Source organism: Coturnix japonica, chromosome 2, assembly GCF_054131305.1.
Source record: "Coturnix japonica strain WE chromosome 2, WE-NBRP24, whole genome shotgun sequence".
Lineage (NCBI taxonomy): Eukaryota > Metazoa > Chordata > Aves > Galliformes > Phasianidae > Coturnix > Coturnix japonica.
In genome coordinates this window covers 28,277,064-28,304,641 of record NC_140664.1, presented here as the reverse complement: position 1 = coordinate 28,304,641, position 27,578 = coordinate 28,277,064, and the positions used below count along the sequence as shown (strand labels likewise).

General features: G+C 38.8%; 1 protein-coding gene across 4 annotated transcripts in view; it reads right to left on the bottom strand.

The window, feature by feature from the left end:
* Positions 1–27,578, bottom strand: part of STAU2 (staufen double-stranded RNA binding protein 2) — a 196,987-nt gene that overhangs the window by 163,375 nt on the left and 6,034 nt on the right. For 3 of the 4 annotated variants that reach the window (XM_085539441.1, XM_015855779.3, XM_015855780.3), the window contains exons 2-5: positions 16,715–16,922; positions 15,582–15,712; positions 12,176–12,335; positions 9,409–9,544 (exon numbers count right to left, since the gene is read on the bottom strand). In XM_085539441.1, coding sequence (XP_085395567.1) covers positions 9,409–9,544; positions 12,176–12,335; positions 15,582–15,712; positions 16,715–16,913 — 626 coding nt within the window. In that variant the 5' untranslated portion in view covers positions 16,914–16,922. Of the gene's footprint in view, positions 1–9,408; positions 9,545–12,175; positions 12,336–15,581; positions 15,713–16,714; positions 16,923–18,330; positions 18,429–27,578 lie in introns of those variants that run through there. The other variant, XM_085539439.1, reaches the window with a different exon arrangement.

The following is a 27,578-nucleotide window of genomic DNA, read 5'->3' as shown; positions in this document are numbered from 1 at the left end:
AAGATGCTGTTTGCATTACAATTCCAGTCAGGCCTTATTGAGTTGTTATCTGGTAAAAATTAGTCACTAACTTTTTTTGCTTGCTTCCCTCAGCAAATAATTATGTCCTCTCAATCTATCATTTGAGCTCTAACAGTAGTTGACCTGCGGCATTACAACAGAAGCAGGCAAAGAACAGAGAATACATTTGATGATCAGGGTTCATGTTTCGGACACAGCAGAAAGGCCATAACAAGAAAGGAGGGCATCTGGGCTTGCTTCTACTTGATAATGTCTTACAGATCCACAGTTCAGTAGAACCACAGGAAAGAAAGACAAGCATGAATAAAAAGCTAACTGTGGAAAGAAACACACTCTAAATGTTCCTACTCTTGGGAGAGCATTCCAAATCAGTATTTAGTTTCATACACACCAATAATGCTAGTCTTCTGTTGGTATCTTGATAGTAAAGCGTCCTTAAGCAATCAGATATAGGGAAAGGACTGGGGGACACCCAGAAAACTGCAAGGTCAAAAGACCAAAGAAATACTTTGGGTCTTGAGGAAAGATGCTGGCTCTGAAGATTCTTGAATCAAGTTTACAAGAACACCCTCAAGTGGAAGAACAGTGCTGGTAGACATCCATTAAGTAAAGATGAGGAAGAACTCTATTTCATCCTTATACTTTTCAGCCTAAGCGAGAACAAGAAAAATCACAGTTGACACTGGAGGGCATGGACCTGTACCTCCTCCAGAGATGAGATGGGAAGAAGTCTGAAAGTCCAAAGAAAGAAATCTACCCAAACTCTGTCCACAGATGGAAACTTCAGGAGAAATAATCACAATGTGAGCTAAGGACTACAAAAAGGAAAGGGCAACTAGACAGGGCGAGAATGCAAGTGGTTTGGGGAGCTCACAGTATCCTGAAATCAAATAAAGTTAGAAAAAAAAAGAGCAAGACAGGGAGAGAAGGAGAAAGTACTTGGGCTCAGAAGTTCCCCTGTAAATAGGGCCAAGAGGTCACTGATAAAACTACCCACTCTTGAGTGAGGACAGTTCAGAAGAATACAATGGTGCAAAATGTTATTCCTTATGTATCACATTTTAGGCACAAAGAAGTACGAAGCAGCTAAATGCTCTACTGCAGCGACACTGCACTTGGGAAAACTATCCACAGAGTTTTGCCTATATCCTGTGAGCTCAATTTGAAGCTACATAACACCATTTTTAACAGCTGTCAGTGTAAGATTGTAAATACACTCAAGAATATATATTTTATTGATTCTTGATAGGTTAAATGCACCCATTAACGTAGTGGATGGCAGCAATAGCATGAATATGTCAGAACGAATCCATTCCCTGTGTCAAGGCACATCACCTAACACCATTTTGTGAGCACTGTGAAACTTCACCGTAACAGGATGAGGCGACTACAGAAAAACAGCTTTCATGACGAGCTTAATGGAGCCCGTAGATTCCACTGCAGGATCTGGGTTTTCTGATCCCAGATACCCAGTGCATTTTTTATGATTTAAAACACTGTAGAAATTAAACATGAGCTGTCAGAGCTTTTATTGCAGGAATAAATATCCTCTGTCATTTTCTGACAGATTGAGGAATTTCTTATTTTTTTTTTATTTTTTAACAGACTAATCTAATCACTATTGTCTAAACTGATAGCTACTGGCAATGGCAAAGCTCATCACCTGCAAGCTCCCTTGCCACTGTTCTTTAGGGAAAACTATCTTAAGACAAACAGATGTTTCTGCTGTTTTAAACCAACAGGAAATGGACTGACTTTCTCCCTTTTCCTTTCCTAGAAACAAATACTAGCAAAGAAAAACCCTAGCACAGCTGTACTCAGCGCTTGCCTTACAACAATATGTCTGTGTGGGAGGCGTGCAATGACTGGGAACAAACAGGCCGGGGAAGTGAAATGTAGCATGCAGAAGATGAACACAAAGAATTCTTTTATAAACCTGTGAGAGGATTATTACACCATTACACTGATGCACCAGCAGGGTAATAACACTGACGTACAAGATTTTGCTCTGTATCCCTGTCCCAGCTGGCAGTGTACAAAAGTTAATAAACAACCAGCTGGCAATCTCAGTCCCTTTCAAGACAATCAATGTCCACACCATCAGAGAGCATCATTACACTGAACAGAATGTGGGCTTGATGACCAGTTTGCAGCCTAACCCTTAAGGAAATGTTTTTGGATTAAGCTTCAGAAATTCAGTGCTATGCAGAATCCTTGCTTTTTATAGATATGCCCAACGCTTCCATTTGCACTGCTAACCAGTTTGTACCTTTTGCATGCAATACATTTACAGATAAAAGTGAAAATGACATTAAAGTTGTTGCACTACAGCCTCAATCACTATAAAAGAAGGCTTGAAGAAAATGGTAAAATAGTGCAGTAAACCAACTTTAATGACAGTTTGATACTGGAATTACGACAAGTTAAAGTAAGGAAAAGCTCTACTACAGAAGAAGCCAACTTTCTACAGTGCTTCTGCTGCGAAATTCTTGTACCAAAACACAAATTCATGCTGCCATCTAATGGTCTAAATCAGACGTTTCCAGCTGAACAATTAAATTGCTGATCTGAACCATCACTTCCATTGCTGTTAGAGCTATTTTTCTTAAACTCTCTGAAATCCACATCTGTTGTTCAGAATAAAATTACACTAAGTTAAGGGAAATCTATTTCAGCCAAAATTTTTATTTCTGCTCTCACATAGTTTTTCAAACTCTTCCCAAAGTGTTTTTGTTCACTTGTCCAAAACACTGGGGAGAAGGGGGTAAGGAATGCAGAAGAGAGTTTTCTCAAAATCACTCAGTAAATACCTTCATCGTTACACCTCTTAATTCACAAAACACACATTTTAATGACAAAACATTTCAACAGTTAGTGGAAAAGCAAGGCAAAGTGGCTCCTTCTGGTTATTTTAGGGGAGTGATGTTGCACACTACAGGTTACATCAAATGACTGTAACCAGGTAAAAACCCCAGTGCCCAAATTGCTACATGAACAAGTGCTTTGTTCACCCTGGGAATCAGGGCACTGATCATGGCAAAAAGCCTAACAGCTTTTTGCAGCAAAACATGACTTAGTTAAATCAAAATAATTTCAGTACAAAGTACATATGTCTGCCTGCCTCTCATTAGTGCTGTTATTAACCGCATACTAGAAAAGATTTCATTCTTTCATTCTTTCTGAAGAGTTTGTTCTTCTGGAACTTCTTCTCTCTGAGGAGAGGTTTTTATCTTTTTACAATCTTTCCACTGTCATAGCCTGACAACTCCCACTACAGCATTCATAAAATTGTTATACACCAACATTCTTAGAATTACTTCTTAAAGTAGGATTCAGCTCTAGATTCAGACGTCAAAATTTATACATTTAATAATGTGTAGAAAACTAAGTTGCCATTACAGTGAAGACCTGGAGAGACCCATACAAAATGCAGACAGCTTATGGCAAAACAAATAGCGCTCCAGACTGACAACTGCACTGACCAGGCCTTCCGCTGGTTATAACAGGACAACAGCCTTCCAGTGGACAGGCTACTGAGGTATGTGAGCTTGGATCTGATTCCCAGCCTTGCATTAGTCTCTGGCTGCCTGAACATGAGCACACACTACCATGTGGGACACAGTTGTGCACCAAAGATACCTGCAGGACATGACACATCACTCCCCTATAGAAACCAAAAGTTTCCCATGAATAGCTGAGTCCTGGTGGATTATCTAAAATTGCACACTGAGTGAACCCTGCTTTTAGGGGTTCAGTTTCTTGACCAAGCATAGATATGCAGGGTGATTTGAATAGCCCTAGGATACCTTGCCTTCATCTGTCACTCTGTAGTGGTCTCTTCTAGATGTTCTGCCAAATCTGCTGGTCTGACATCCCAGAGACCTTACAATGCCTCAAATGGCACTATGTTTGGACAACTTAGGGTCGCCCTGGAGCTGGAGTATATATGTTTGTGAAAACATCTGCTTTGTGCACAGCTGGGTATTAAATCCAATTCTGTTGCAAAAAGCTTCAATAACCAAAATTCAGACTGAAGCTTCAGGATGAGGCTCTCTGTGAACAAACATCACCTCCTACAGTAAACTCAGGTGGCACAGAAGGACTTCTAATGGCCTGCACTGTTTCAGCCTTCATCCTCTTTTTGTACATTAGGTATTTGGGCTGTACAATTGCAGGTGTACTTCTGGAGACAGTCTCGATAGATTTTGTATCACATCCTGCAGTGCAGCCTACTCAGAAATTTGGCTTACATTATCCGCAGCTGTTCTTCCGGGTAGATTCTTCTTTTTCTCCATAGCATTAAGTAACTTTTGTGAAACACACAAAGCTGGGTGAGGGTTTAGATTGCATTGCTAAGCAGACTCAAAGTATCTTCTCATCTGTCTTATCTTTTATTTATCTAATCTGACAATTTTAGTTATTTATCCAATAATCACACTATTTTCTTTTCAGTCAGACTAAATTTGGAGAGCATTAAGTCCACAGATGGAATCAACCAAAGACTGGTCCCCCAAACTTCTTTTTACTATGCCACTTATTTAAATGCTCTTATTCTGTATTTAGGACATTGACCCAGAGGGCCGATACACATATTTACAGGAGCAATTAAGCCTAAATGAACAGACCCACGCTCAGCCCTCAGCCCAGGAGGAAGGATATACATGCACACTTCGGAAGATGCCTGGTGCCTTAAGGCTAGGCAGCTTGGCTGGCTCTAGAACAGGCAAGACTGTGCTTCTTCTTCACTTCTCTAAGTTTGATGTTGTAAAGAAGTGCTTGCTAACAACAAAGAAATGTGCCCAGAATGACTGGGCTGTGAAGAAAAAGTCAAGGAGGAATGGTCTTTGCACTCTTCCCTCATGTACTAAAGAGAAAGGTAATAGTCTTCTTCTTAGTCTGTAGTATACAACACATGCGCAGGAAGAAGCAACCTTGAACAAAACTAGCATGAAGGCTCAGTGCAGAAGGAACCATCACAGTGCACAGAAGCTGCTGTTTATCCCAGGGACATTACCATCTTGCGTGACATGTGCTTTACAGAACTAACACGCCATATAAATTCCCTAAAACCAAACAAGAAACTGCCCTAATTACTATATTCCCATCCTTTAGCTTGCTGTTGTTTTTTCCTTTGTTCCTATACTTCACAAGTGTTTTTAATTTTGAAAGCTTTAAAAAAAAACTAAACAAAAAATTAAGGTTTTTCAAGCTTTCTAGATTGCGGTGAGACGCATTCTAGAGAATTTTATACAATAAGCAAATAACTTCTGAATCCTCCCAGACAACAAGGCTTGAGCTGTGTGATCTCTTTGATGCTGCTTTCCATACTGAAACATCAAAAGCTGGTGTTCAGTTTCTAGTGGTTTTATTTCTTGGCTGAAGACACTCGGTTTGGGTAAGTCTGTAGGATATAACTTTTCTGTCATTTATGGACATTCTACAGTTGAAAATACTTCAAGACCATTAAACTTCAGGGAGAATTGTTTTGCAGTTCTAATTGAAGACAAAATACCCCACTGCAAGCAATCAGTACAACAAGGCAAGCTGGACAAGCATATGGTCTGAACTCATACCTTGTTTTACTGTTTAATTGCTTTAATTTGAACAGCATTTTTTTTCTTTTTTTTCTTTTTTTTTTTTAACTCCTACATAGTTTAAACGAATTGCCTACTGAGGGGTGTGAGGGAGTTTCTAGCGCTGGCTATTTATATGAATAGCATGCACATTTCATCCTCAGTTCTGCCAATATTGTTCAAACCCGACCTACTGTTTCAAAACTTGTCCTTTCCTGAGCAGCCTGACAGTTCTCCCAAATGAGATGCAACCGAAATGAGTTAGCTCATAGTCCATTAGAACTTACTTCCCTAGGGTTGGTTTGTAAAGTTGCTAGGTTAAAAAACAAACCATACCAAATGCAATGTTCACTATTAATAGCTTTTCTGTAGTGCACATTGTTTGATCCAAAAAGTCCTCACATGCCTCTAGTGCAAAATTGCTCAGAACTGAGAGGCTTAAAAAAGGTAGCATTCACCTGGTTAATTTTAAGTGATAAAAAGTCTTTTTTTTTCCTTTTCATTATAATTAAGTAGAATTGAGCCCTTTGTCATCTAAAAAATATTGTCTAGTATGGCTGGATTCAGGGCTGAGAGTCTTTCTTAAAAGCTCACCTTATCAGAGGCAATCAAGTCTCCTAGTACTAAATCTAATGCATAGACTCTACTGGAATAATCTGGAGAGGACTCCATGCTATGAGTGAGATGAAAAAGCTTTGAAAGTCTTATCTCAATCCAGTATGAACTGCAGTCTATAGATACTTAATCTACTGGAGACCAAAGCTAATACATTCATGTCCTTCAGCACAGCACTACACAGATGATCAGCTCAGGTCCAGATGCAACATAATGACAACGGCCCAGTACTGCCAACCCAGTGCCAAACCATATACACCACCTTTGAATGAAAAGTCAGGCTGGTTCCTTCAAGCTCTTCTCTCCTTGGCAGTAGCTTCTGGTATACATTACTGAGCCTGGTATCATGCACACACAAAGCTCAGTAAGCAGCTGGCCTTCAGCATCTGCCCCACTGCAGCACCACTAAGAGCAGAACAACCAACAAGAAGTGTGAGCAGGTGCTCCTGAAAACCACAGGATAACTATGGGAATATGGGGAGCACAGGCTGCATGAGAAACAGTGCCCAGAAGAGAATGTTCACATAGGAGGTCTCATCACTTTTCCCTTTCAAGCTGGCCAGTGGGAAAGGCTTGTTTTCCTTTTGAATCAAGGTCACCTCAGCACAAATCATTTTAGGCTAACGTGAAAGCCAGCTCTCAGCTTTGCATGCAAATGGCAGCTCTCAGACCACACTTTCATGAGCTCCTGAAAAGGATCTTTTGTGCCACTTGAAACACAAGGTGTATCTGCTCTAAATATATGTCCTGAGATGAACTCAGTTCTTTACTCTCCCCCTCAAGTCATTCACCTTGCCAAAATCAAATTCCCCCAAAACAATCTCCTCATCTTAATCTGGATCTTCACCTCCATGAAAAGCACAGTTTTTAAAGTGGAGATGAGGAAAGGGAATTTAGTTACAATACTAAAAAATAAAAAGTCTTCCGATTTTTCTGCATACTTACTATCTGTTTTAATAACACAGCTATTTCCTCAATCTAGAGTCAGAAGCTGATGAAATACAGAGGGCAATATGCTACGCTATGTTTCAAATCTGAAGTTTCAACACTACCGCATTTAAAGGGTATAAGGTCATTTATATCGTTATCTTATGATGTGAGCTCTAACAAACAGAATTCAAATGATACCTTACTGAGTCCAAGTGCTTTTTTTATGGGATCATAATGAACTTGCACGTTCCAATGCAAAACAAGCTGATAAACAATTCTTTCTGACATAGGACAAGTCCCTAGATATTATTATATGGCACCATTCTTCCTTCCTCAGGTATTACTGTGTGTGCAAGTGTATGCACAGGAGGCATATGCACACATGCATACAGGCAGCTATAGTTATTTGCTACTTATTTACTTTAGTTACTTATTAATTTACATCCACCATATTATTAACCATCCTGCACAGCCTACTGCACTCAGCTAAGTACAGCAGAGCAGACAAGTGGAGATTCTGGCCTCTGTCCCACCTCATCTATTTGTTTTGTGATCAAAAAGTCAAATACATTTGCTACTTAATGAACCTTTAAAAGCAATGCTGATATACCATTTGTACACTAACACTGGAACAAAGTTCAAGAAATAAGTAAACTTAAAGACTTCACTAGACATGCTACACATTTCCCATGCAAAGAAAAACAAATCTCTAAAGTTAGCACCTGCTAACTTGAGGCTTTGCTTCCATACATATATTTCAGTAACTAAGCTGAGTTTCTAGAATCTCCAGTTTCATGTTTCTTACTAACTTGCACTTTTTCCAGTGTAGCCTTTTTTTCTAGTAGTCAAAATAATGTCATTACAAAAGCATTTAAAATGAATAATGTAAGATTTCTGGATACCAACAAAGCTCAATTCAGGCCCAATATCCAGCCACTAAAATGATGACATATGTGAGTGGTGACTCTAGTCAGCAGCAACAAAAAATAAAACACAAGTAACACAATAACCAGACACTCTGCTCTGTAGAATAATGAAAACATTTTTCTTCCAGTTTGTTTGTTTCATCTCGCATTTTCAATTCAAACTGCCTAATTTTTAAACAGTGCTACAAATTCAGCTTCAAACAAGAATAATCTAAGCAAAACCACTTTTCAGGCCTTCATGGTCATAAACTTCTTGGTAATTATGAGGTGTATAAAATTATTACAGAATCCATCAAGTAAACCCTTTAGCAGAAAGAGAACATATTTCACTGCAAAAATATTCTGTTGGGAAGTCTAACAGTGTTCATACTGCTTTTGGAGTTTCAGCCTAATTCTGAAAGAGCCGATCAAACACAGTTCCTCTGGGAAAGAAAAAACAGGAAGAATGGAAAGAAATCTCAGAGAAACAGCCCTCAGGGATGCAAAAAATACATGTATTACCTGAAGTTTGTCTCAAATTGTCACATTCAATTCAAATAATATTTTATTCAGGCTGAAGTAGAACAGTTTTTCTGTCTCTACTAAAATCATACAAATATCAAAGATGAAGATATTTCATTACAGGATCAATGGAGGTCTCTAAGTATAGGCTTCTAATGTGAAATAACTGTGGAATAAAGGATTTTTACTCACCAAATACTGAAGATTAAGGAATTGAGATAGCTGGCAGTGCAGAATGGTAAAAATTTGGAAACTTGGAGAGTGTTTTCAAACTAGCTTCCAAAATAGTCTTTCTAAATTTATAACCAATTTCTAGGAAAATCCTGTTTCACTTTTAGTGCTAAGGATCTCAATAACATGACACTAAATATCAATAACAAAACAAATGCCCTCTCTGAGGTTAATGCCCTGTATGCTAACTGACACAGCTGGGGACCATAACTCCAGTTTGCACATTAAAAAAATAGAAACAACTGTTTTACATATCATAGTTCCTTACATTCAAGCTTTGCGCTCCTGTCTTCTTTATAAAGGAGGTTGTGTGTTTCTAAATGAGGCTGCACAGACTCTCCTTAGTAAAATGTTACTTTTATTTTACCCTGAAATATTCATAGAATCATTGAATCACAAGGTTGGAAAGGACCTACAAGATCATCTGGTCCAACTGTCTTCCCATTATCATTGCTACCACAAGCCACTAAACCAGATCTCATAGCTTCTCATCCAGACAATTCTCACCCATTCTATAAAGCTCCTCACCCATTCTATGAAGCTTATAAAGATTTAACACACATTAATAAAGAACTGAGAAAAAAAGATCAAATAATAGAAAAAGTACAAACCTCTGATTGTACATGCCCCGAAAATTATAATTTGCTCTATAATTGGGGATTGGCTTTGGATCTAATGGCCTGTAGATGGCAGGCTCTCCTCTTTTCATAGCCAGACCGTTCAGCTCCACTGTTGGAGTTATACTGCCTGAGGAAAGAAAAAAAATCAAAGAGTACACATAAGGTACTTAAACCACAAATGCTGCAGAACACACACGCAGGACACAGATGAGCAGCAAGAGAGCTGTAATAAACTCAGAAGCTATTCACTGCTCTTAAATCAAAAACTAAGTAGCTACAATGACATTTTGCCACCTCTACAAGATGAGAATATAGACGCCAATAAAATCAAAAGCAATGAAAAGAACACTGAAAACTTTATGCAGTTTCAGTAGATTAATCTTCATAGGTTAAAGAGAAAATCAGCATAATAAGCAAGCTGTTTACTCATCTTTGCAGAGTGCTTTTAATAAAGCATAATCTGAAATTATAAAAATGAAAGAGCAATGTTTCTTCCCACTGAATACCACTAAATAAAATCACAGATCAAGTACAGAGGCATTGAAACAAACAGGCAGGAATATACATTACTGTAGTCACTTGGTAATGTTATGACAGAAGTTAGACAGAAAGGTTTTCTGAGACTAGAACTAAAAACAAATGATCTAAGAGGAATGATCTAACAAAACTGGAACTGGAACTCCTGAACACAAATGCCACTGCAGCCATCTACTGGTGACAGAACACAAAAACAGAACCACCACTTGCCCAGTTGCATTAATGCCGAACATGAAGCTACACTACAGCCTCATCTGAATACTTTGTTTCCAAGAATATGTTCATCTACCATATTCCTCAATTCTCTGCTGTAACAAAACCCTGAACAAGCTAAACATACACTAGAATAAGAAGGCGCTGGTATTTTCACAAAATATTGTTACAAGAATTACAACTGAATCTAGCATTGAAACAGTTCAAATAAAGCACCAAGCTGCCATTCAGGTTTTATGTACCAGATGATGGAAGTTTTTATGCAGTCCTTACTCAGAAACTTCTATCAGCTACAACTTCAATATATTCCAAAGCAAGGATGCTATGAATCCAGATACATACTACAAATGCAAAAACAGCATTTGGACAAGAAGATCATAGAATCATAGAACCCTTAGAGTTGGAAGGAACCTATAAAGGCCATCTGCCCCTCAGCCCAGGGCCTGATCCAGCCCGACCTTGAATGTCTCCAGGGATGGGGCATCAACACACACCTCTGGGAAACCTTTTCCAGATCCTCACCATCCCCACTGTAAAAGGCTTTTTCCTTATATCTGACCTAAATCTATCCTCTTTTAGAGTCTGAAACCATTTCCCCTTGTCCTGTCACCACAGACTGCTAAAGAGTCTGCCCTCTTCTTTCCTGTTAGGTACTGAAAGGCCACTATCAGGTCACCTTGCAGCCTTCTCTTCTGAATATATAATACACTGTACTTAAAACAAAATACAGCGTTACATGACAGTTTTTAATAAATTCTTTTAATGCTTATTTCTTTTATTTGCAGCTTTTCCCTTTACAAATTATACTAAAAGCCAAAAATAGAAAAAAAAAAAAAAAAAAGAAACAATCTAGAAGCTGAGTGGTACTGTGCAATGTCAAGAATAAAATCTCAGGATCCATTTTTAACAGAGATCTGTACCACCCACTTTCAGAACAGCTAAGAACACCCTGACTGTGAATGACCCAGGATCAAACCAGTGTCCTGGAGAAGCAACGCACTGATCTCCAATGGAACATGAGAATCCTACTGCATCACTCGTGAACAGTCCTTAATGTCTAATGCTCAGGATAACACTCCTAAGCTCAAGGAAGCTGGTCAAGCTGGTCCTGCTTTCTCACAGCCCAGAGAAGATTAACTGCAAAATGACTCCACTGTAAGAAAGTGTCTGAAAGGAATAGACCTAACAGACATAAAAAGTAAAGAAGGAAAAAAAGGAGTGTAAAGAAAGAAAAAGAAGTAAGAAAGCAAGATTCTATCCTTTCTCCTCACTATTTTCCTTCCTTTATATTAGTGTGAAATAAAGTTAGGAACAAGTTGTTTTGATTTTTTTTTTTACTAACTTTCTCGAATAAGACAGAACAGATCACATCAATCATGCAGCTGTCAGCCACTCAAAAGGTGCTGCATGTATAGAAGGCAACTTACAGGTAACGCCTCAAGATGAATGATGCAAGTCAGCAAAGTATGTTCTTTTAATTGTTCAAACAACTTTTAAAGCTGTTTAAGGCTTCTGAATAGTACAAATTGCCAAGAAGGAAAACATATAATGCCAGAAACTGAAACTAACCCTCAGAGAAGAAAAACCATGCCAAAACTTGAGCTTACATTTATACCACAGACATAATGTCAAAGGATAAGACTTGGTAAAATTTTGCTTTTTCATTGGGAAAATAGCTAAAACTCTTTTTTAAAAGAAGCCTTTGCTGTGGCAATGTTGACCACTTTGTTCCTATCTTTTCAGTTTAGTGTTGATCACATACAATCATTTTGTATACAGTTGAATCTTATGTAAACAATATTCACTTACATTCAATTGTTTTATAAAGTCTGTTCATTTAAAACTCTCCTGTGCAAACTCAGCAGATGTTGTTAATTAATCTTGCCTGTAAAAGAACTAGGTTGATTCTCATCTGCCATCTTAACCTACATCTTGTTCAACATACTAATCAGTGTTATACTATTACAACATTCTAATAAGATTTATTACACAGAGGAAAATGTCATACCTGGGTTATTGTTAACATTATTTTTGGGCGGTCTAGGAGTTGGTTTGGGAAGGGTAGTTTCATTCAAAGCTTTGCTAGCAGCAGCATGCTGGGCCTTTTTAATACTGCTTCCTTCAGCTTCCCATGTCTGTTCTCCAAGAGTCAGCTGCACTGTGAACATCTTCAAGACAAAGAACAAGTGAACACTGGCACGATTATCACTGCACATACATCAATCTGTATGAAAACCTATGAGACAAAGAGAATACTTCACCTCTTTACATTGTATTAAACTCTCAGATAACACATCTGATTCTTACAGATATCAGTGGGTCCTTAACAGAGGACAACACTTGGTGTTTCAGCTGGCAAATTGAAATAGCAACATCAAAAAAGAATACTCTTAAAACCAAGTAATAATTGTCACGGAAGACTATATACGGATCAGTTAAGATCACATTTCTTCACACTTTTTAACTTAGTCACTTCTGCCTGTTGATAACAGGTAAAGCATGCTACTAAAACCATTAGTTTTGTAATAAATCTGAATATAGATGGATATATAATCTAGATATAGATGACATATCTGAATGATATGTACAGGTACTGTTTAAAATTGAGCAGCTAACAACAAGAGGAGAAAAGATAGGAAACTAAACTCTTTTCTATACAAATTCTAACTATATAAAGCAGGATATAACTATCAGATGCACATGGTAAATTAAGATAGCCCATCTTCTGAGGTAGGTATAACTTACTGGATGCAAGCACAAAGAAATCTATGTACTAGAGTCAGTATAAAGTAAATTACATAACATAAAGCAGAATTTTCATTTGGATAGTTATTTTCTCTATACATTTTAAAGTGATTTAAGTTAGCCTATCTAGAGCAGTAAAATGGAACATTTCAAGTTGAAAACTTGTGTACTTGGAGCTCTAGCCTTCTTACTTACCCTTCTAATAAAAACCTTCTGTAAGAAAATAATCAGTAAGTAAACTGCACAATAGGTAGGAATTAATGAAACAGGTAGAAGGCGGGTATTTAATTAAAGGAATAAAACTGGCTAAAAACGAAGTCTGGAATAGCCAATGAAACTGTTAAGTGCTCAGGCCCAAGCTCACAGTTCTGCAATGAACGGACCAGCATTTCCCACCAATTTTCTGTGGAAGTATTTATTCCCTATGTTTACCTGACAACAAGACAGCAGAAATGCAAAGACTTTGTGCTTGTTTTCACTGTGCTGTGTTCTTGACGTCAGCCCTTCTCCAGTTTGGCAATTCTTCCCTCCTTATGTTTTCTGCATGCCAAACCTTCTTCTCTTCCCCAGCCTCTTTAAATGCTATGTCCCCCAGCACTTGCCCTCATCTCTGTACCACTGCCTAATTTCTTTGGTCTTTCTTTCTTTCAGGTTTGTCTCCTGGGATGACACTGACATAGAAGTACACAAGAAAGGAACATCCATCTGATAAATCTGCCTGGAGACACAACTAATGCTAATAAAGAGCTTCTGATTTTCCAGAAAGAGGGCAGACCCCCAGACATTCTAAGCAGACCGTTAAGAAATGTCACTTCTCTCACAGCTCCACAGTTTCTAGTATCCCATTTCATCCTCACTGTCAAAACTTACTTTCCAAAGACAAGCAGAAGAAAGGATGTAAAAATTTACCATGATCATATCAGAGGCTGCTGTCTGGTTGAGCATGGCTCTGAAAACCATGAAAGCCACTACTGGATAGGAACACATTACATGTGTGAACAAAGCAAAGTGAGACTCCTTAAATGGAGAGCAGCAACACATCCTTTAGGTCATGTTTTCTAGAGCAGACTCCACTCTGATTTACACATTTTATCAGGGAAACTAAGCAGCACACTACGTAAAACTGCTAACACAGACAAAATTCCCACATCTGTGCTTTCCAAAGGCTAAAGGTATATCAACCTGCATTATCATATTTGTTCTTTATTCTCTCTCCTCCAGTGCCATTCTCACTTGCTGCACAGGACAACATTACACTTAACATTCTTCTTAGCAACAGCCAGTCTGTACAGCACATAACAGTTTTTGATCACTATGAGGATAATTAGAAAAAACAAGAGGGAAACCAAAAAACAGAAAAACTAAGAAACTCGTGGAAAATCTGTCTTTCAAAAGTGAACTTAACACAGACTCAATTCCAACGATTCCAGCTCCTTGGAAAATAGCAATGAATATGTCTGAGCTGTATCTTATTCGGCTAAAAGTTAAGCTATAATACAAATGTAATACAACTCATATCATAGAACCACAGAACTATAGAATGGCTTGGATTGGAAGGGACCACAAGGATCATAAGGTTCCAACCCCCAGAGCACAGCTTTTTTGCATGACCAAAGCACTTAAACTGCAGTCATGGAAAACAAAATGAACATGCCACATCATAGGAAAAGGTTACAGAAAGCATAACAAACTTAATACATCACAACCTACAGTCAACCAACTTGTGAATCATCTGATGCCAAATGCTTTCAGGCAAAGAACTCAATCTTTGTTTCTGATGAATGATCCTGAAAGCCTGCCAAACCTCACCAGTCCTGTACCTGCTGGCATCACTTCCACCAGCATGCACAACAGCAGCCAAATCAGAACATCAGGAATCTACATCAGCTCTGCACTATCTGACATGATGGGTGTGGGAAATGAGGGCCAGAGGGCACAAGAGGATCTCTCTGCTCTCTGCAGCTTTACTAATCTGCAAGTTCAAGCCCACTGTTGTATTCGGTTTTGCCACACCAGAAACAGTTCAGTACAACACAGCTATTAATTATGTCATTTTCTCTCTTAATCAGGCTTCTTTCTCCTCCCCCAGAGTATACATATAATGAGGGAGGATATTAAAAATCATTTGAAATGATCACTATGAGACCAACCCTCTGTGTTCCCTGTCACCTGAAAGCATCCTAATTCCTACTTACAAAATGAAGACAGATACCTGAAACAACATGAGAAATGACAAGAACTAACTGCCAGCTCACTATAAACTTTAATGCTACAATCATATTAGGAGTCTTATTATCACTACATATGATTAGCTTCCTAGCAGCCTGAGCTACCATGAAATAAATTCAGTTAATTATCAGAGGCACACCAACTGGGGAGAAGGATTCACACATCTAAAAAGCACATGCTCCAAAACGATATAGAAAAGGTGGAAAGACCCTCAGGAGGTCTTTACAGAGACCAACAATAAACTCAAAGGTAGAAGTCAGAGCTCCAAAGAAAACATAGGCGTACTTTCTGAAACTGAAAATAATAAAGCAAAATAGATAAGTGTAAGAAACCCTTTACACTAGAAGCATGGTTGTGTTTTACAATCGTGCTTGTCAAGATCAAGACATAATATGTTCAACATTCAACATCTGGCTCATAACCTGGAACTGTGACCTTACCTTGGCATGAGCAGGCCCTCTTTCATTCAGAAGTTTATACTGGGGTTGAATTCTATTGAAACGGGCTAACTCATTTACCAGACACATTGGAGTCTTCTCTTTGGGGTTTGCCATGTTATCCTGGAGAGGAGCTGCAAACAAAGAGTCTGTAAAGCTTTTGTGGAGGGAGGTACACTTCACAACTGTAAACTTTGCAGAAGTAGTAGTATGTTTAAAAGAAAAGTACTATGGCTAAAACATATCATTTGAAAATATGCTAAATTCAGTGTTAACACACCTTTTATGTGTCAATCATAATATGCACTATATAATGATCACTTTGAATACGTGCAGTTCAAAGTATATATTTTCAAAATACAGATGACAGTGGAGATGGGCATAAACATATGCTACACTTCCTATGTTAAAGTTCATTCTCAGGAGCATAACATGTCCTATGAACTGACTGTGCTCTCAGAATATCATCTCGACACTTTGAAGGTTGCAATATAAAACACAGATGAAACACTATGGTCTCTCCTTCTTCCCAATTCTCAATTTTTCTTATAATAATAAAGTCACTCTCAAAACACTACCAAAGATCTTTCCACACTTTATTTAAGGACTTTGTTCTACTTTCGTTAGGCTACTTACTTAGCTTTCTTCTTTTTTTCAGGTTACTTGTATTGAACCGTAGCACATGCTTTTCCTGCTCACTTAACTTATTATGATAACATTTCTGCATTTTATACCCAGTTCAGCATAGGAACTACTGCACTTATTAGGCTACAAAGGAAACACCGAATACTGCCAAGCATTCTGAAGACATTCTGTTCCAGGGAAGAGAAATACACTTGGAGGCTTTCCTGCTCAACTAAAACTTCTCTGTAAAAGATACTCCGAATGTGACAAAATAGGCATGTTCTTTTCTGAGCTTTTATATTACTAACAAGCACTCCACTGTAAATCTGTCTCAGTTAAAGAGACTTAACTTAGTAAACAACCAATCCCGACAAAATATTTTTCTACAGAATCTTCTTTCCTTATTTTTTTCTTAAGACTTTTTTTTTTTTTTTTTTTTTTTTTTTTAAATCTTTTAATTAACAAGTGAACAAAATGACTCCTTTGAACAGAATGCACTTGAGCCACCTTACCTGGTGGGTTGCTGGCGGGTGTGGGGTCTGCAAGGCCAGCAGTGGGGCTGCTGCAGCTGGCAGCCGACTCCGGAATGGATCCATTCATGGCAGGAGGCAGGCCCAGAGTGTTTGCGGCTGTAACTGGCAGGGGTAGCACCATGGGGGACATGGGAGGGCCGGACAGGTTTGCTGTCGTCTGCATCTTAACTTGTGCCATTGTTTATCACTACAATAAACAAATCCGCATGAGTTGGGAGCTTTTGCACTTTTTATATCAAATGACAGTATTTACATCAACATTTACATCATTTCCTGTATTGCCCAAAATGCAGCGCCTAAATCATTTACCTTGGAATATGCCAGATACCAATGACCACATACAAATAGGGTGGCCTGATACTATCACTTGTTCCTATCCAGTAACAGATACCAAGTGTGTTTTAAGGGCTCATACAAACTAAACATAGAGCAGAGAGAGATGATCTCATAACAACTAATACACAGCCTGGGATTTGGGACCTTTGCTGGCTGCAGCTCTGGTTCCTCTGACCAAGGTGCAGGACATGAAGTGAGACCTTATCCTTCACACGGAGCATCACCACTGTGCAGCTCCTTGCTACGTTTGCTGGGTAATTCTCTGTTCCTGAGCAAAAATCCCATTTAACATCTAAAAAAGCCCTTCCTAGTTAGGGTCTTAATAAAACAAATAGTCTCTGTGCAATTTTTGGGGTATTAAATCGGTATTTTTGACCCTTTCCCTCTCAAATCTTTTTTAAAATACCCAAGTAAGTTGTTAAAAGGAAACACAAGTTGGAATAAAATCCTACATCACTACATACACTGTGCAGGAGGACTACTTCAGCGCAGCTGTACTCATATAACGAAAATTATATTACTGTGTAACTGAACTTTGAAGATGATGATCAGTTTGGAAGGCTATTTGTATTACTTAGGGAAGACACATTGATTTTAACCTCTGGAGAGCCAATATTGAAAACATAATAATTAGAAATGAAGCTGAGGTGCAATTACTTGCCCTTTTCATAAATATCATAGGTAAAATGCTAACAGTGACATATATATACACAGTTAGCTGAAATACATTCAAACACTTCATGTGTTCAAACTCAAGGGCTAAGTTCAGACCGCAAACATTTTACTCCCACTTAACAGAAAGAGTCATAGAACACAGCAGTATTGTTAAAGGGACCCAAGACGGAGAATATAGAACTCTTTGATGTAACTATGTACACAATACTCATTTCAAATATTTTATATGAATCAGAGTTAATTCAAAAAGTTTCTTAATTGTAAGTATCAAAGTAAATAATGGCAGAATCAGGCCATGGTTATTAAATGTCATCTTTAAAATGACATTAACGTAAATAATATGAAAAATCATTGTCATAATTTAAGTTTAAGGAACACCTTGGGCTATTTACAGCATTTTAGATTCCAAATGTGAGTGTGAGAAAGACCACTCGTATCATACTGCATGAGATGCTACTGAACACCTCAGGCCCTCTCAGTTCTCAAGCAACCTTTTATCTTCCAGTATTTTGAGAATTTATTCTTTTCAAGAAAGTAGAACATACCAATACTCAGATAAAAATTGTGTTTTATGGAGTACATACATAGCTGTTACAGACCGAAGTTCCACTGATATAATACTGATGACACACACATCACTGACTTGTAAGCAGTTCTGAAAACCCACTGAGACAGAAACAACAGAGCATATAGCAGACATACTGCAATGTCCTTTTCACATTATTAGGTAAATGAGCTTTGATGTCAGAGAACACCTTTATGTTCCCACTCATCTCCACCTCCGTACCATTGTCATGGCATCCTAGGAGCAGTGAGCACACCATGGCCCCGCAGCACAGAGCCACTCACTGCCAACCCAAAATGTAGGGCTCAAGGCAGGGAGATCCTACTGAGCTGCCAGAGATAAAAACACAGTTACATAATCAAAACAACAGCAAGTCTTCTACGTGGATATCTGTAAGAAAATCCAGCAAATAAAAGAGGGCTAACTCATTAGGCCATTATGGGTAGAGCCGGAACAGGCCGCACACCTCATCTCAAGTGGCTAACCAGCTCCCTCCATGGGGCTGATACATCAAAGGGCCCACAAAGGAGTTTTTCTTCGTGCTGCACAAAGTTAAACACTTGGATCTTTGTTGGAAATCTTTATTGTGCAGCTGCTGACTGCCAGCTTTGTTCCTTTATGAAGTCCCCAACTGCCACGCCAGCACCAAAGCAATGATATTACTTTGCAGTCCTCATTGCAGATACGTACACAGAGCTGAAGTCTGTAGGCACAAAGGCCACAAGTTTTGTAGTTAGAGCCAAAAGCCTGGGGTGCCTTCTGAAACACAGCAGTGCTTTTCCTCTTAGTTTATCCTGCACAGCTACACCAAAAAGGCCCCACCAGACTCCTAAAGGGAGGTAAATACACTGTAACTGCATTTTTCTTCATCTCAGCTTTTGAAAGCCTTTTGTATCCATGCAATTACACAGGTGTCAGTAGGCAGTTTGGTATTAACTTTCTCATTCAGCGTTATGCAAGCTGTGAATTTTTCTCTCACTTCAAAAAACAGAACAAAAAACCCTCAGACTTTAAAGAGAAAATACCACTGTCAGGTATTCCATTTATTTTTCCTGTAAGCTGGAAATTTAGTTATATGCATAGATTCCAAATATGTTGAAGAAATGTGAATGTCCCATTAATGTCACCTTTTAAGCATGACCCATGCCATGCTCAAAAGCTCCACACAACATTATTAATTACTTCTGTTTTTCCTAATGATTAAGAATCCTCTGCTTTTTTAGAGCATACGTTGGCTTGTACCCTTCAATTAGGGATATAAGATACAAATGAAACACTGAGGTAAAATGATTCTTAGAGTATGTCAAACTAGTCTAATAAGCAAAGAAAGAAAAAACTCGGGTAAGACAGCAAGGAAGGCGGAAACACAAGCAAGAAGTTTTCATGCTAAACGTACTTTCAAAATGCTAACCTTACAAACAGCAAAAACCTGACGTAAAAGAAAAGCTTCCATGGGAAAAAGCAACACAGCTGGAGAAGCTAATGACTCAAACAGCAATTGGAGGGTTGAAGTTCATCTGAGCAGAATGTGAAAATACACATATAAGCAGTGTGCTAATCGCATGCTCACACTGCTGTGTCATGCAACTAAATTGTACATAGTCCATTCCATGAACAAGTGTGAAACCAATGACACATAGCACTTCAATGTTTTACAAAAGCTAACAATGAGAACCAGACACTGACATCTTGTATCTCATATATTCAATACTTCCAGTTAAAGATTCTAATTAGTGCCTGCTTTTCACAGCAGTGTCATCTTTATGATTCCAGGTCCTTTACCACAGAACTGCTACTCAGCATGTTATATGCTGTGTTTTATTTGCGAGGTTGACCGTTCTGCAGCTAATGAGACTTTGTTTTTGTCTTCCTAGAATCCCCTTAAAAAAGATGAAAGAAAAAAAAAAAAAGACAATTGTTTCCATTTTTCTTGACCATAATTCTAGTTCTGAAATGTCCACAGTCTCCTCCAACCCTGCTGTGCAGCATCTATAATTTTAACAAGTGTACTACTTACTCTATCATCCACAACAATGAAAAGACTGAAAAGCTCAGCCTGTGGTCAGAGTCTAAACAAGCAGCATCTCAATTTTGTTTTCCAGACCAATCTCTGTTGTAGTTAGTAGCTTGTTGATGGAACTCTTCTGCAAATCGCAGGTCACTGAACTCTTAACATAAGCTCCTAACCAAAGAGGGTTTGGGTTTAGCCTTAAAATTCATTAAACCCATTGATTCTCCTGATACGACTTCATTCAATAGCATACAAAACTGCCAAAAGTTAAACATACCTCCTACGTGCTGCTTCTCACTTTTATTGTAAATACTTTGATACAAACATATAATCTCTAAAGCAAAAGTATAACATACAAATATTTACGTTTTACATATATATGGTAGGCAATACCTGCTATATATATACTTGCATATATGTATACACACACACACACACACACACATAAATATTATACCGGTCCTAAGCTTCATGTTTGTTTGTTTTGCTGTGGTACTGCTGTATCTGGCAGCTGATTTGGGGATGACAGAACACACACAGCTCTGCATTACCATCCAAGCAGCAGTTAATTCAATCTTTCCTGTTCCCTAAAATCAAATAATTTGATAGCCACGCAGAAACAGGTTAGCAGAAGCATGAGTTAAAGCAACAGCGAGCAGATGTCTCTCTAGAATTAGTAATAAAATTTACCTTATGTATACATTTTAAATATGCAAAACTGAGAATCTACACATGAAATGGGTGTACAAAGATGACTCCATCGGTGCTGGTCCTTACACTGTTTGCACTCAGCACCTTTCTCCATCAATCTGTTGCTTCTTGACCTAAGAGGGGCGGTGTGACAGCAGCCAGTTGACCCAATGCTCAGCTGCCACAGCTGAGGGCAGTCCCGTGTCCACTCTTCCACCACCACAAAGCTCTCTGTTAAGATACCTCACTGAACCAGCACACAAGCAAGGGACAGATCAGAGAAAAGTCTATGCCCATACACAACGAGCCATAAACTCATGACCTGGCATGGGTGCAAGCAATTAGCCCTTTCAACTTGTGCTAATCAGCTTAGCTTCCCTGCCAAACCATACACTGAAGTTCTGCTTCTTCACACTGTCCTACATTTTTTCTTAATTATTATTATTTCTCTTCAATGCCTTGCAATGGGACAATTTAACTTCAGCAGAAACCTGGACACAGCTACAAAACAGTTAACATATAAGTAATATATGACAGTAAGTGAAATCAGGCCTTATAAGCATTTTAATTTCCCAAGGTATAAGAAAAAAATAAATCACTAGTTTTTATTTGAGTTAGTCCGATAAAACAATTCACAGCCCAAGATAAAAATGCACACAATGAGGAAGGTGAATGGACAGAGATTACAGAGGAACACTCAAGTTTAATGGAGCTGCAAGGCCGATAGAAAAGTTCACCTGCTTGCTCAGCACTAAGCTGAACCTCAGAACAACAACTAAACACTGCGCTTTCGAGAAAGTGGCTTCCTTGGCTTTCTGAGGGCAGCAGAAGGTGGCTCACACAAACCCTGGAAGGCCGGGCAGACGCAGGCAGAACGAGCAGCTGTAGATTTCTCTGGGCTTTCGCCAGGTCAGAACATGAAATCCTAACAGACTTCCAGAAAATGCAGAAGTTATTTCTGTCAGGATATTATCTGCAGAGAAATACCTTTTGCAAACTTCTATATACGATCAGTGAAGTTTTCTGAAGAGGGTTCCATTGCTGGTTAGAAACCAGAGAAGCAGAGAAGGGGAAGAATAAAAAGAAAAAAGAAATTCAACAGATGAAAAATCTTCACTCATAATTTCAGCCACTTCTTCAAACCTCAACCACCTTTAATTGCTACACAGGACAAGAACATTAAAACCAAAAACAAGAAGACTGTGCTAGAATCTGTTCCATCTTGCATGTTTATTTCTTTCACAATGAAACTATATTGGTTTCCTAATCTCCAGTGCTATGTCGATCCTAGCTGTTACATAAAGCATGAATCAATGCCTAGACCATCATTATTTGTTAATAAATACCTTACATCTGTCACTGATTTAATCATTTTCTAACGACTCTTTTTAGAGTTACTAATTTTGAATAGATGGGAACATTTTCAAACAAAAATAAAACAGGCAAATAAGGTAACTAAGTATGGAATCAAAAGGCTAAAATCTAAGACATTCTCAGTAAACAAAATGGTCAAAGGTGAGGATTTTTATAGCTATTAATTATCAGGTGTTAGCAAGAGGACTAGAACAGAAATTTCTTATCCTGCAACTGAGATAAGATTCATACAACTTGAAATACATATTATATATCAGAACACAAACAAACGTAACAAGTAAATGTTTTAGAACTAGTAAACTGCTTAATGCCACTACAGTTAAAGTATCCAAGACAAAAAATGTGTGATCTGTAGGGCCAACCACATGTGTGGTGCATCTATACCTTATGACAAAGCTGTACAGCAAGATATAAAGGATTCAGGTGAGGAGTAAATACAGCCATAACTTAGGTTTCCAAATATAAGCAAAGTGCCCCAACAGAGTCAAAGGAAATACAGTGTGAAAATCAATAATCCATACACAGTTTAAGAGCACCATTTGAGGTGTCCAAAAAACATTACATATGGATACCTTCAAAGAAGCTCAAGACCTCTCTCAAAGACTGATGTTACATCTGACATTTCATGTGGCAGATGGTTCAGACAAACCTCAATGTCAAAAGGCAGCGAAATGGCACTACTGCATGTGTTTAACCAGAAGCACTACACCGCTAATCAATACAGCCGAGGCGATCAACAGGCAAGCGCTATCTTTGGGTTAGCTGGGCAATGGCTAAGGACTAGACAAGATAACTTCCACCTCCAACTGCACTGGATGTCAAAATACAGACAACTGGAGCCAACTCAAAGGCTACAGTCAAACCTGTCTTAGACAAACAAGTGATAATAAACCTTATTAAAACTAACAGACATAATTAGGGAAGCAAATAAACTCCTGTGAGAAGCACTGCAGACTGAAGAGCCACACCTAACGTGTTTGTCAAAGATCAGCCTTTTCCTAAGGAATGAGGGAAAATGGAGGGATGAGGGCACTGGTTATAATTTACACATGCAAATTGCATGAAGTCTGAAAATGAGTAATGAGGGAACCTCAGCAGAAAGTGAGGAGAGGAAGGACAGGCCATCCCTCTGGCTCCCAAGGGGATTGGAAGGCTGACACCAAAATGCTGAGAAAGGTGTAACACAGGCAGCATCGTGTCTCACAACACTCAGCAAAGCCCAGTGACCCCAGAACACAAACACAGTTCAGTTTCTTGCCTATCAGAAAAAATAGAGGCCAGTCCTTTGCATGCTAGAGAGCCACCTGTGTCAATGGGAAACTTCACTGGCAAATAAGTAGCAGAGTTCCAAAGTAGACAAACTTCAATAATATGCATCTTGAACCAATACGGAAAAAAGAACTGCTGTTCTTCGGACAAAACCTTGCTGCTATCAAAGGACACTGAAGAAAAGTGAGTCAGAAGAAAAATTCAAACATCAGGAAATTCCTCAGTGCTCACTCTGTGACCAGAGCAAATATCTCTTGGGGAAAGTGCCTTGGCCTAAGGCAGTTTCAGAAGCGTAATTACAAGACTCCTGTGTGAAACGATGAGGGAGATGAATGAGACCATCAACTCAAAGTGCCAAAGGAAGACTAAAAGGTAACAAAAGTCAACTTGCTGCATCGAAAATGGAGTCTGTCAAATATTCCAACGCTCTTCAATCTGCCCCTAACCCACAGCACGAAGGGGAAAGATTAGGCTGTTTCATGCAAAACACGATGCACAAAACTAGAGGGTCATGTCTTTCTCTGTATTAGCTTGCTGTGACCGGAAGCAACCACTAATCCAAAAGGCAACAGTAGTATCATAACTCTTAACAGTCGCGGTAAGGAAGTGATCTGAACTACCTGTGACTTCTTGGAAACTGAAAACACGCATCTGCTCAGCCAGTCTGCAATACACAGCCACACCTGTAACCTCTTCAAAAGATGACACCGCCTGGTTCCATAGTCAGTGGAGCAGGACAATCATCAAGAGACTCTCCAACACTGACCCTAAGTGCCGAATTTTCACAGCTACCCCAGCACTTATCCATACAAAACACGTCAGAAAGGCTGAAGAAAATGAAGATTTAGTGACTCCAGAAATTGTGAGCACGGAAGTGGAATTTCAGTAAAACGTGGTGTTACTGTACATTTTTGTTTGGTTTGTATTTTCTGAGATGAGTCATTTGAGTGAACCATTTACATATTGCACCAAGAATGAAAAGAAGTTTGCACTGAAATGGTCATTGGTTGCTATTGTATGCAGAGGACATCACGCCATCTTTAACTACAGATGTCAAGCAGATAAACCGCAATTGCCTTAGGTTAAACAAAAATGAGTAACTAAGCTTTTTCATGAAGAAAAATAGCCGAAAAGAAGGGCGGCCTAAGCCACTAGTTTAACAATCAATCATCAGCTTAAAAGTTTAGAAGGAGATTAAGTCAATGAAAACCCATGACTCAGACTTGACATGCTGCCACTACACAATTGCTCAAAAACTTGTAACTGGTTCCTTATTTGTGATATCAGCATCTAAGCTGAACTCCTTCACAGATTCTAGCTTCTCATTCAATTACTGTTTTTAAAAGAAGCTGCATTTTTTCCCACTTTGTGTTAACAACTGGTAATTTTACTCTTAACATCTCAAAATAGCTGTTCACAAATTCTTATGGCTCTTCCAACCAGCCCTCCTCTCTCTATAATCAATCCCCCAACATAACAGCTCCAAGACCTTCAGAAAAGGATGTTTCAGTGGACAAAGTGGTGGATGTAATGCTTTACTGAAAGTAGGTGATACCATTTTGGTTTATGTGCCTTTTGTTTTGATTTGTTTAATTATCCACAAGCATATTTAAACAAAAAGAGCATTTCACAGCCCAACTTTAAGTTTCTTGCAGCTTCCAAAATGCTGCAGCTTCACTTCAAAGTCTGAGTGAAATTCTCACCTCCGTTCATGAGTCACTCTCCTGAGTTCCCCCTTCTCTCAGCTCTCCTATATCCACGTTTTGTGATGCTTGAATACAAGCTGAGTTCAATGCACCTCCTAGGACTAGCTCCCTGTTTACCAAGGGACAAAATGGGCACACTGCTCATAGATGTAGCCTACCTTGTCAGACTGGGAGCTTTGCGTGGAGTCCAGAGATAGTGCATTCTTCCTCTGTCTCACATGTAGTCCTCATTAGTTGATGAATAAAGGCAAAATAATTACTGAGTACTAGATATGCTGTACCAAGTTATCTGGCTGAAGAACTGTTTTCAACTGGAGGAATGTTTAGAGTCGCTAAGTTTGAGGGCAAGGTCATGAACTGTTGCAAAACCGATGACACAAGCCTTGCTCAGCAATGAAAACAGAGTGTAAAAAATTATGGAAGTGAAAAGATTCCACTTAGTCGGTTGTGACTTGGTGATACTAACTCAGCTCCAGCAAACCAGGTGGGAAAAGACATGTGGCTGAAAAGGTCTCAGAGAAAGCCAAAGAGGACAAAGCTAACTTCTCCAAACATATGTAATAAACAGCCATCAATTCAGACTCTGTAAGCATCCTGCTAATGCAAAAAGTCATCAGCAACAACTCAGTACAGTGCATGAGTAAAGCAATGGCCTGCTGATTTCTTATAGCAAATCCATGCTTGGGCAGACATTTTTAAGTGGTGTGATAAAAAAATATTTATCTCCACAAGGAGGTGCAGATTACAGAAGATTTTGTCAATCCTGGAAAGGGGAAAAATAACAGTATTACACTTACAGATCCTTTCAGCTGGTGTAAATTAGCAAAGGCAAAAAACACTGAAGAAAAACTTCTGCCTATACGATCAGAGAGGAGCTAAACATTAAAAACTTGCTGAACACTGAGCAAACACATTCCAGCACAGCAGAGACTAACACGCATCTGGCAAGATGGCAAGAGGTTAATCTCCATAGCTGGATCAGTGAGGAGGATATTAAACTAACAACAAACAGCAGAAAAGAGGCTAGTAAAAAGAGATTTGGTTCAAGTTGAGCACACTGTGAGTACACAGAATCAGCATGACAAAAGCAGGAGACTTTTCCCTCCAACTGCTTACATACTAATGATTAGGAGTAGGATATATTACAGGATAGCAAATAAGAGATCTCAATCCATATAGCTGATGATTCAGAAAAGCCTGGATTCTGCAGACTGGAGAAAGTTATAAGCATAATTATTACAGGAAAAGAAACAGTGAACTGAAATTTTGAATTCTTTAAAGAACTTTTATACAGATACAGAATTACAAATAAAACAAAGGACAACCTTGACTGGAAGTGCAACCTGATTCAGTGGAACACGAAAAGATTCAAAATAAAAGGTAACAGAACCTGCAACTGAGTGACAATGAAAAAGAAGTTTGCAGATAAGAGGAATGCCAAAACTGCTAGTAAAAGTACAGGTCCATGACTGAATGGACAGATGGATCACACTCTGAGCTTCACTTTAAAGGAATCTTTCTTACCACTTACTGTGCTTTCAGGACTCCCAGGGCATTAACTCCAGCAGGGTAAAGTTAGTTTTTGTGAATCAGGAATCACTCTAAATCAGAGTGAAAGAAAAACCTGCTCTGAACTTGCAGGGAGTTAACACTCTGGTCCATTTCTGATCTAAGAACCCTATTCCTCACCATCAAAACAAAAATCAAATAAATAAAAAACACTTAAAAAGGGAAGGAGGGCCCCCTTTTTTAAGATCTCCAAGAAAATACATGCTATTTGGATTCATATATATGTGTCTGATGGAGTCTTATCACTGGTCAACAAGAATGACCCTCAGTACCAAAGGGATGGAGTGCTCCTAGCCCAGAAAGCCAACCAACATCTTGGCTGTTATGCGTCAAAAGTTCTGGTAAACGCGCAGACTCAAAGCTGTGGAGCAGAGGTGTGCAATCCATCGTTAACAACACAGACATTCAAACTAATAAAGCAAAATGGGCCCTGGAACTTGAACTGCCTTGACTGAACAAGTACAACCACGGTGCTGGGCCCTACCCTGTCTTGCTGAGGCCCTACCCTGTCTTTATGATAGTGAAATGAAGAGGAAAATGCATAAACTAGAATAAAAAACTAGGCTGCCAAAACTGAAGAAATCAGGAAGCTGAGAATGACCTAGGCCATTAGCTTTATTAGTTTTAGAGCAACCACATCGCTTCTGC